This window comes from Panicum virgatum, chromosome 2K (genome assembly GCF_016808335.1).
Source record: "Panicum virgatum strain AP13 chromosome 2K, P.virgatum_v5, whole genome shotgun sequence".
NCBI classification, from domain to species: domain Eukaryota; kingdom Viridiplantae; phylum Streptophyta; class Magnoliopsida; order Poales; family Poaceae; genus Panicum; species Panicum virgatum.
Genome location: NC_053137.1, coordinates 53,256,105 through 53,267,116, shown reverse-complemented (window position 1 = coordinate 53,267,116; position 11,012 = coordinate 53,256,105). Strand labels below are relative to the sequence as shown.

Below are 11,012 nucleotides of genomic sequence, written 5' to 3'. Positions count from 1 at the left end.
GGTGGACCCGCACCCGCACCCGCATATTGCGGGTGCGGGTGCGGATTTGAGATTCCACCCGCGGGTGGACCCGCATCCGTCCGGAAAAAAAAACCACAACCCAACCTACTTAGATAAGGTCCATCCCAACTATCATAACTACAAAATGAGCACATAACTTATGAATTTATTGTTAGTTTGTCCGTATTACTTTGAACTAATGGATTTGTTGCTAGTTTGCTCTTATTACTTATAGAAATGTGTTATTTGACTATTTAAATTGATGAATTTGTACATTTTTATTATATCTATTGTTAGACCCGCGGGCGCCCGAAATCCGCGGGTGCGGGTGCAAAAATGCACCCGCGGGTTTGCTCGCGGGCGGGTTTATTCCAATCCCGCGGGTTTGCCTGCGGGCGGGTTTTTGCCAAACCTGCACCCGCACCCGCGGGTGCCATCCCATCTACAAAGAGTGTTTTTAATTTTATTTTCACACTACCCCAGTATCTACGAGTAAAAATGTGCACGCGGACAGATCCATTATGGACAGAACGAAGCAGTATCTAACAAGGGAACCCTTGCAACACCGGAAATGAGATGCGATTCCGAACGTGACAGAAAAAAAGTCTCTCTCAACAGCTCAAGCGAACAAGAGCAGATACCATGGCCTTTCTGTTAACATTTAACAATATAGAAGAATGGAAGAAAAAAACTTTTATAACCATTGAGTTCCACTGTGAACGGTTGAGATTACTCATCAGTACAGCAACCGAAATCAGATTCACTTCAACCAAGCAGCATTTTATTTGAATGCACACCATTGGGCTTGCATGTAGCCGTAAATTACAAAGTCATGCGAGTTCTGCAGAAATTTGGTATCCCAGAAAGTCACTATTTTCTTTCAAGCAGTAAAACTGGAGCTACTTCTTGCTGAGACGGTAAAACTATGAATCGTCAGGTAGGCCTTTGGTAATGTTTCCATCATGAAGCATTTTCTCCAGCTCTCAACCTGAGCGCAGATGACCCCTCAGCACGGCTGCTATTTCGGTGGGCGGCGATCAGGGTAAACTATGTCCTGGATATTTTCCTTGATATAATTTGCTGTTTTGTTTAGGTTCTTGGCAACACCTGAGGCCACCAGTCCAGCGCTCCTCTTAAACCTGCACCATCCTTATTCATCAGCAAGTCAACATAACAAAGTGGGGACCAAGAAGAGTGAGATATGGAATGTAGCTTTCCTCCCCAAGAATTCCTGTCTCGCCAAGTGCGCGGGTCTCTGTTGTCCCTGCTGGTGAGAGCGGGCTGTAGCTGCTGCAAAAAGAAACATGAAGACATTACCAGAATTAATATGAATGATCAATGCCAGATACGATTTGCTGATATCAAGAATACAAGAGACAGGAGAAACCTAAACCTAATCATAATGACAATATGGCATAATAGCATAGCATGAATTCAACTAGCTCATGCCACACTATAATTTATTCAAAAGAAAAAGAAAGGATCATATATGCATATTGGATTTTGAATACAGCACTGCAGCTGACTGTGGTTCAAAAGTATATCCATGTCCCAACTAATGTGCTTGGTAAAATTTAGATGAGCCATGAGGATGAACCACTGGATATATAACACCAAGAAGAAAACTTCACATACCATCATTTGAAACATGTGCTGGAGCTTGTTCAGCAGTAGACGGTTTTTTCTCGACCAATCTGCTGTCTGCCAATAGCTGCAGAGACATTTCTCGCTTCTATTAGGACCATATACAGAACTTCAACAACTAGAAAAATGTACATAAGCATAGCCCAATTGCGCATCCTAAAAGTAAAATATATTATTAGCCTATTGGGAGGCAGGAAGTCAGCTCACTGCATTCAGAAAGCATACTACACTCCGGAACAGAGTTTGACAGAGAAGCCTAGAGAGAAAAAATTATGCTACCATTCCTTGATATCCAGTGGGACTGAGCCACAAGGATTCGCATGAATCATAGGGGTTGATGCCTCCTACCAATATCCCACCCATGAAAGTGATGCAGGACTGGGATGACGGTTGGGAATCAAAGTAGTCAAAAGTGAGATCATATTACAATTTACATGGTTAGCTCAAGACTGGGATCATCATATGTGATGATGGTTGCTGGTGGTAGGCAGAAAAAGAAAGCAATCAAAAGGAGGTCAAGGCATCAAATAGTCAATACGAAACGGTTAGCAGCGTCAGGAAAAAGGACAATCAACAATATCCACTACAATGTAATGAAACTTAGGCCTTGTTTAGATGCGTAAACTTTTAGGTGTAAAGTACTGTAGCACTTTCGTTTGTATTTGATAATTATTGTCCCGTCATGGGTTAATTAGGCTCAAAAGATTCGTCTCACAAATTATAGACAAACTATGTAATTAGTTATTTTGTTTAGCTACATTTAATACTTCATGCATGCGTTGAAATATTCGATGTGATGGGGAATCTTTTAAAGTTTTGGAATTTTGGAGGCAACTAAACAGGGCCTTACCTCCTAGGTAGGTAAGAAAATACTGTTTCTCATTGCTGAATAGCAATTCTAATGGCAACAGTAAATCAAATCTAGCACTGTTGTGCATGAATGTGGTTAATTGGCAAGATGCAGTTATTGGGGAAATTAGTGTCCACATATCTTTTCTAAGCTATAAATTTTATTCCTACATGATATGGAGATTACTGATTTGTCAGGATATCAAGGGGAGGATGCAGGGAAAAAAAAAACACATTGGCTGCCTGATGTGTATCTACTGCATCAAAAGCGTGAATAAGTTTGTGACACCGATTATGTTATACTAACTACCTATGCTGTGGTATGTTTCCTATACGTGTAAATTAACAAAAACAGAAGAGAGACACATGCCAGAAGCTGCATCGGATCATCGGCAAAAATACACAAACAGCTAATTTCAAAGCTTCACAAGTGAGGGAAATCAACCTCGAGGCCCCGGCAATACGGCAACAACGTCTTGCCCTCGCTCTCGGCACCTTGGCTGTCCCTGCTGTCCACGTACATGGAGTACCCCGCGCACCCGTACCTGAACTGCCTCAGATCATGCCCCTGCGACATGGCCTCCTCCTTAGGCTCGTCCACAACGTAGTTCGGAACTAAACACACCAAAATCACCAATAGCGTCATGAGATCTTCAGATCAGGCGTAACGCAAACCAGAGTTTCTCTTTTCTTCTTTGAATCAAACAAATTCGCATCCGACAGGAGGAAAAAGTGTGGGCTGGGTAGCGAGTATCGGCCGAACAGACTGCAGATTCGCAGAGCGTCGGGTTAGGGTTTGTGACCTTGGGAGATGGAGCGGGGGATCCCGACGCAGATGGGGTTGTAGCCGCGGGACTTGAGCACCGACGAGTAGTAGAGGCAGCCCTTGCAGGACTTGCCCTTCCGCGGCGGCGCCGGACCGGCGGCGCCTCCGGCCGCCGCGCCGGCGGGCTCCGGCGATGCCTCCCCCATCTCTCTTTTTGGTCTTTTCCCCCCTCCGTCTCCTCTCCTCTCCTGCCTCCGTGACGAGATTAAGCTGTCCAATGGGAAAACAGCGCCGGCTGCCGTGTGGGGCCGTTCGCCTTCCCGACAACCCGACTTGGATCACGAATAGACCTGGACATGGTCACCCGACCCGAACAACCCGACCCAACCCGTCCGAAAAAAACCCGACCCGACCCGACCCGACCCGAGCTACGTGGCGGGTGGGCGCGGGCCGTATTTTTTGACCCGCAACAATCAACGGGCCGGGCACGGGCCGTGATTTTTGACCCAAAACCCGACCCAACCCGAAAAACCCGACCCAAAGGCCAAAAAACCCGACCCGACACGCCCGCGCAGGGTGCACGGGCCAACCCGACCCGACCCGGTGATAGGTACGGGTCGGGCGCGGGCCGTCCTATGTGACCCGTGACCCGGCCTTGACCCGACCCGAACTCGACCCGACCCGACATTTGCCCAGGTCTAATCACGAAACGAACTCTGGCCGACATGGAAGACCTGGGCCCAACGGGCGGCACGGCCTGGCTCGTCGCGGCCCATTATGCACAACCGGGATGTGAGTCACGTGCCCAACTCTGAGCCGAAGCACGGCCCAGGAGGCATTTATTCCGAGCCCGGCCGGGCCGGCGGCACGAGGCACGCGCGGTTTTTTTATTTTTATATTTTATATTTTCATTTTAAAAAAAAATATATTTTCGTGTTCGAAATTTACATGAATATACCCCGGCCGCCCCGCTGCCGGGCGGCCGGGACCTGGCCGCCCGGCAGCCGGACGGCAGGGGCTTATCTGCAAAAAAGTTGATAAAAAATTGCGTCGAGGTCCCTGGAGGACCGGCCGCCCGGCAGCGGGACGGCCAGCCCTCCAGGCCGCCCGGCAGAGGAGCGGCGGGCCCTGGCCGCCCGCCTGCGGGGCGACCAGCCCCCCAACCCTATATAAGGTGTTGGCTGCCCCTCACCCCCTCATTTGCCTCACTAAAAATCCAGAAAAAAAAGAAAAGAGAGGGAGGGAGGGAGAGGCAAAGCGGTGAAGCCCTGCCGGATTTTCAAGCCAGCGACTATAGGTAACTAAAATTTTCTATATTTTACAAATAGATTATGTTGTAATTATTTTTTGAAATAGTAGATTAGCAATCAATTTAATTATTGTTAGGAGTGATTAGTGGTAAATTTAGGTGCAGTTACTTATAGTGATTAGCGTTGATATAGTAAATTTAGTTTTAGATTTAGTATTAGAAAATTGTTAGAGAAGTATTAGAAAATCAAAAAAATTACAAGATAATATTAGAAAATTGTAGAAAATGTTAGAAAATTGTAGAGAATGTTAGAAAATTGTAGAAAATGTTAGAAAATTATAGAAACTATTTTGTTGAAATAGTAGATTAGCAATCGGTTTAATTATTATTAGGACTGATTAGTGGTACATTTAGGTGTAGTTACTTGTAGTGATTAGCGTTGATATAGTACATTAGCAATCTAATTAATTAATCTTAAAAATTGCAAGATAATATTAGAAAATTTATAAAATGCTAGAAAATATTAGAAATTATTATAAATCGTTAGAAAATCTTAGAAATTATTTAGGAAATATAAGGAACTATTAGAAATATTTAGATGTGTGTGATTGTATTGTATTGTTTTGATCTTACGTGGTAGGTATGGCCGGGGTTACTCCTGCGTTGCTGGACCCAACAATAAACTCGGGTCACCGGTCCTTCCTTGCGAAGGTTCAGCTCCAAGAACTAAACGTGCTGCGTCTACGTCCACCTGCAGAGTTGGTTCCTGTAGACCCACGATGGGTGCCCAGGTGATATGTCGTCTATTTTCTGTTTTTATCTGTTATACATTTCGTTATATAATGTATTAACATTTGTGCACTGTATGATGCAGGCTGAGCGAGACAGGTCTTCTCACTGTGGTTCGTTTTGCTGATAGTGCTTTGGTAAAGCTAGACATGTCTCTACTTTCAGCTCTCGTTGACAGATGGAGACCTGAGACACACACGTTCCACCTCCCTTGTGGGGAGATGGCACCGACCATGCAGGACGTTGCGATGCTGCTTGGTCTTTCTATCACCGGAGACGCTGTCGGGCCTCGCGTGGTACCTTCTACGTGGCTGGAGGATCTTGAGGAACGTTTTGCAGGTGTTGCCACCACGATTGATCCTAAAGATTTCAATGAGCACCCACAGTCGAAAGACCCTGCATGTCTGATGTCACTACATGCCACTGCATGTCTGATGTGTGTTTCATTAACGTTGTATTATGATGTAATTCCTATGGTTTACATTGTGTAATGCAGTTTTTAGTTCTTAATTCTTACCATTATATTTGATGTGTGGTTCACAGTATTCTAATCTCCTGAAAAGGTCCGAAAATATTAAAGGCAAGTTCGAAGATTCACTAGATAGCTTGTGCGTGCGTGGCACCTCGGCGCCGTGATCTGTGGTGCCAAGACGTGTTATCTCGGCGCCACATATTACGACGCCGACTCCCAGGGTCTATTTCTGCAAAAAGTTACAAAAAAGCACATATGTGAAATTCTTTCGCGAAAAGGGCTAAATTGCAAAAATTACGGCCGGCCGCCCCGCTGCCGGGCGACAGGCCCCCAGGGACCTGCGTGCAATTTTCTTTGCGAAATTTTTTTCAGAAATGCCCCTACCGCCCCGCTGACGGACGGCCAGGTCCCGGCCGCCCGGCAGTGGGGTGGCCGGGGTATATTCCTGTAAATTTCCAAATCGAAAATATATTTTTGTAAAAAACGAAAATATAAAATATAAAAATAAAAAAACCACCGAGGCACGCACGATCCAGAATCCTATACGAAAGATTTTTTTCTTCCCCTTTGAGATTCGTGCAAACTATCTCATCGATTGGATCTTCACAACTCTAACCTCTTCATGCACTGCGAGCTGCTGCTGCTCGCCGTGCGCTGCGAGCTGCTGCTGCTCGCCGCCGCTGCTGTATGCTGCCACTTGCTGCTACGGGGCCACGGCTGCTGGTTGCTGCGCGGCAGCGGCGGCTGGCTGCTGCGCGCTACTGTGTGTCCCCCGCTGCTTGCTGCTGCGTGCGGCCGCTGCTAGCTGCTGCTGCGGGCGCGCGACGCGGCGCCGCCGCCATTGGAGAAGAAACGCATCGCTGGAGAAGAAATATTCAACATTTTCATTTTGTGTTTTCAACATTTTATATTTCCAATTTCAACATTTTGTCTTTACAGTTCAATATTTTGAAAGACAAATGTTGAACATATTTGCAGCAAATAATTAAGTTAAAGTAGACTTTAAAGATGGATGACTTATCTGTCTTCCACAAGATAGATAGAAACCCCCCGTACGATCAGCCCCGTGGCCCGAAGAGGCCCATTAATCTGGCAAAGCCAGTTAGCCAGGCTTTGGAAAAATCCTTTGCAAGTTTCAACGATGCACTAACGGACTGTAACATCCAGCCTCGCGGACAGTCCGCTTGGGGCTGCGGACGGTCCGCGACGGCTCTGTTTCAACCACTCCGAGACCGAGGTTCGTCGGTCGCCGCCACGTGCCGACCGTCGAGCTCGTCCCCGGCCACCAGTACACCGTATTGAAGGCGTACAACTCCCCTCCACCCACCCGCGCCCACTCTTCCTCTCTCTCTCAGTTCACTCTCCCTCTCCCTCCCGACACCATGGACGGAGCTTGAGCTCCTCCAGATCGCCGGCCGATTTCGCGAGCTCCCCTCCATGGATTTTAAATCCACCGCACCCAAAACTTAACCACCTCCCTAGCTCCCTCCTCAACCCCTCCAACCACAGCCACAACCCCCACCTCGCCGGGAATCCCAGATTCCCCGGCCGCCAGTTCAAGTTTCGCCCAAACTCGACCTCGCCGTGGAACTCCATCGCCTAGCTACCATTTCTCTCATCCAAGGGCTCAAATCGACTGTAAGTGAGCCACTCATGCTCGTGCTCCCCTCATTCCTCCACGTTCACATCGTTTCCACGCACGTTCTCGAAAAGTCGTTTTGACCGCCACGGGCCGCACGTCGCCGACTAGGTTAGGCTTGATTTCTTCGCGTGCGTCACCCATGCCCGTGTGCGCCTCTTCTAGTAGATGGTGTAGTACTAGCCTCGCCGTCGGTCAGGGCACCGTCGGCGGGAACGGCGTGCCGCGGCGCCGCACTGGCCTCACTGGTGGCGGCGCGCGGTGTCAAGAAATATGAATCGCGGATGGTCCGCCTAGGAGGGCCGGACAGTCCGCAGGTTAGGTTAGAAGTTGTCCAGAGACAATGTTGTCTCTGGTGGTTTCGCAAATTTGTACTGCGGACGGTCCGCTATTGGAGAGCGGACAGTCCGCCATGGAGTTCGAAGTTTGTCCGGAGACGAAATTGTCTCTGGTGGGGTTCGCAGAGTTGAACTGCGGACGGTCCGCTATTGGAGAGTGGAAAGTCCGCAATAGAGTCTAAAAATTTGTCCAGAGATGTTGTCGTCTCTGGTGGATGGATAGAGTGAACTGCGAACGGTCCGCCAAGGAGGGCCGGACGGTCCGCAGTAGAGTTTAAAATTTGTCCAGAGGCATCGTTGCCTCTGGTGGTTTTGTGGAGTTAAACTACGGACGGTCCGCTGTTTGAGAGCGGACAGTCCGCCGTATAGATTTGAAATTTGTCCAGAGAGGTAGTTGGTTCTGGTGGGTCTGAAGAGTTGAACCGCGGACGGTCCGCCACTTGGGTGCGGACTGTCCGCAGGGCATTTCAGTTTGAAGTGTAGTAGTTACATCATTGAGCTGCACTCAATTATTTCATATGCATTCGTGTAGCATCCGCCGTTGAGGATGTTGTGTTTGAGGTGATTGCGGCACCGCAGGAGCAGCCGGAGCAAGCCCAGGAGGAGAGGCATGAGAACCCGGCCCAAGGCCCGCCTGACCCTAGCTCTGAGCAACAGCCCGAAGGCAAGCCCCGGTGCACATCTGATTATTTCAAATTATGACACCTTTATATGTCTCTATTATTTGTGCATTAGGTTTAGGAAATTGTTTGAAACCCAAGTTGCATGATCCCTAGGTCTCCTTGAGTTATACTAGTATGTATAGGACGATAGAAGTGCTATGCTTAAAGGGTTCCGGTAGAAGACGAGTGCTCTCCTGCCACTCGCGAGATATAAGATGATTAGAAGTCGAGTAATTTCCGGTTACTCGCGAGAGATATGATATATGGCTATCTCAGTACATGAATTTTTTAGTATGATTTGAGATAAATGGATAATGTGAGACCGGAAGGGGAAATGATGACAATATATAGGTATGGCAGCAGGACAGGGTTCCTGAGTGTCTTAGCCCCGTCTGTGTCGATTAAGGACCGTCCGTTGTTGGCAGTGCTGATCGGGGATGGAACTGTACTAATCGCATACCGGGAGTAGGAGGTACTCGAAACCGGTAAGCCTAGTACTGCCTTGCTTCGAAAGTACAGGACTCCTTCCCACCCCTTAGGGTAGTCGAGTGGCAGCGGAGAATTGGCTTGCATGTATTTACTTTTGGTGGTCTCTCGTAGGGCTCGGCTGACTATATGCTGGTGGGGCGGTCCTGTAGTTCGTGGCGGGGAGGGAAATGGTTGGTGCGTGTGGTCCGACGGGGCCTAAGCATGCCGTGTTGGTTAGGTCTACCTTGCAAGGTCAAATCGAATCGATTCGCCGTGTCTCGCGGATATGAGGGCCTCGATCTCTTTGTCGCCTCATAGAAATGAATTAGAAATGTTAGTGATAAATGATGAAACTATTTTGAATCATTATTGTAATGCTCCAACATGATTGCTGTAGATATGCCAACATTAGATGAGAGTCTTTCTATATAGAACATATGGCTAAAACATTGAATGTAAGGATTCAACTATAGATGCTTTTCTACAAAACAACCCGCTGGCCAAAAAGCCATGCATGTCTAGGTAGGGGCTATGTATACTCTTGGTCGGGTAAGCCTTGCTAAGTATTAGTATACTCAGGGTTTGTTGCCACAATTATTTCAGAACGCCCGGACGTTGACTTCTGTTCCTGCTGCGCTAAGTTCATCTGTCGGGACGTAGTGGGATGGGAGGTTGTGGAGCCCGCCGCCTAGTTAGGGGACTTCTCGTTGTACACTTGTGGTAGATGTAGGCCTTTTATATCTGTTCGAACTCTAGATTCGGTGATGTAAGGTTTGTAGATTATACATGTATTTAAACTTGGTTTGAAAAACTTATGGCAGAATCTCGTGTATATTGTTGTATTTTCAAATATGTGTCGTGCTTGTACCATCTGCGCTCACCTTCGCGTGAGACTATCGGTGATGTTTCGATCGGGACGTGGGCTGAGAAAGGGCTATCAAATTAAACCATTAAGTTAATGCGCCCGATGTGTTCAAATGACGGCCATTACGCTTAATTTAGAGTTTTAATTTGGCAGTTCCGTCTCACGCACACAAGTAGGAAAAGGAAAATCCATCCTAGGTTGCAAAAAGTCATGGAAGAAAAATTGGAAGAAAATCGATCCAAGCAAGCGACCGATCAACTAGCAACAAAGAAAATTAGGGAAAGAGATTGAAGAAGACATGGTCAAACTTAGGCTTCCATCCAATCTAAGCCATGCTAACATTTTTGAAGGCCGGCCAAACTTGGACGGAACTTCCATGCAAATTCTTGCAATTATCTGGGCTCGGCCAAATTTTGGTTTGGCCCACTAAGGGCAACCAACCAAACATGCCCCATGGGCCAGCTGCATCCGCTGGATGGGGCGGTTTTTTATTTTTATATTTTTTATTTTCGTTTTTTACAAAAATATATTTTCGTTTTCAAAATTTACAGGAATATACCCCGGCCGCCCCGCTGCCGGGCGGTCGGGACCTGGTCGCCCCGCTGCGGGGCAGCAGGGGCTTTTCTGCAAAAATTTGGAGGACCGGTCGCCCGACAGCGGGGCGGCAGGCCCCGGCCGCCCGGCAGCGGGGCGGCCGCCTCCCAGATACCGCCGACCCTCATTTGCTTCACCAAAAATTCAGAAAAAATTCTCGGTTTGTCGTAATACTATACGTATAAAAGACAATAAAAAGAATGTGCCTTTGGTTTGTAAACAATGGCGGTTCCCGTACTTGCAGCATTCTGAATTCATAATTCGAACTAATCAGCGCGGTCTCGTGCATTTAGAAGATCAATGACTACACCTTGGCAGCAGAAGGCCTTCTTTATGCCATAGAGTCGATCTCGCGGATAGGTGGGTTACATTTCTTTATGCTATTTGTACATGTCACTGGTTTATGGATGAGTGCTATTGGCGTAGTTGGCCTGGCTCTGAACCTACATGCCTATGACTTTGTTTCCCAGGAAATCCGTAGGTCAAAGCCGTAGCGCGCGCCCTGTAGTTTTGAAGCAGGGCGAGACAACTTTAGTTAGGAGCCCCTTTTCCTTCTGCCCAGCTCCCCAAAAACAACGTTCAAAAAGGGCTTCATTTCGATTTTCCAATTTGGAAAATCACATATTCGTTTCCTTCGTATGAACATAAAAATACAATGACTCAAAGAAGTTCCTACC

The 11,012-nt window shown here is 47.4% G+C and overlaps 1 protein-coding gene across 2 annotated transcripts; it reads right to left on the bottom strand.

Moving 5' to 3' along the window:
• Window positions 1-678: 678 nt before the first annotated feature.
• Window positions 679-3,544, bottom strand: LOC120685191. 2 transcript variants are annotated; one of them, XM_039967011.1, is made up of 5 exons: window positions 3,297-3,544; window positions 2,939-3,108; window positions 1,636-1,711; window positions 1,218-1,290; window positions 679-1,139 (listed from the first exon to the last, which is right to left on the bottom strand). In XM_039967011.1, exons 1-5 carry the CDS (start codon window positions 3,463-3,465, stop codon window positions 1,019-1,021), a joined length of 609 nt encoding a protein of 202 aa, XP_039822945.1. In that variant the 5' UTR covers window positions 3,466-3,544; the 3' UTR covers window positions 679-1,018. The 2 variants fall into 2 exon arrangements, with proteins under 2 accessions (XP_039822945.1, XP_039822950.1); XM_039967016.1 differs by having other exon boundaries at window positions 1,218-1,287.
• Window positions 3,545-11,012: the final 7,468 nt, after the last annotated feature.

Bases quoted from the DNA above. Each gene is read 5' to 3' on its own strand.
- LOC120685191 (XM_039967011.1), bottom strand. From the start codon at position 3,465: ATGGGGGAGGCATCGCCGGAGCCCGCCGGCGCGGCGGCCGGAGGCGCC. The intron at 3,109-3,296 runs GTCACAAACCCT...TGGTGTGTTTAG, and splicing joins CCCCCGCTCCATCTCCCAAG to TTCCGAACTACGTTGTGGAC. The intron at 1,712-2,938 runs GTTGATTTCCCT...ATGTCTCTGCAG, and splicing joins CGTATTGCCGGGGCCTCGAG to CTATTGGCAGACAGCAGATT.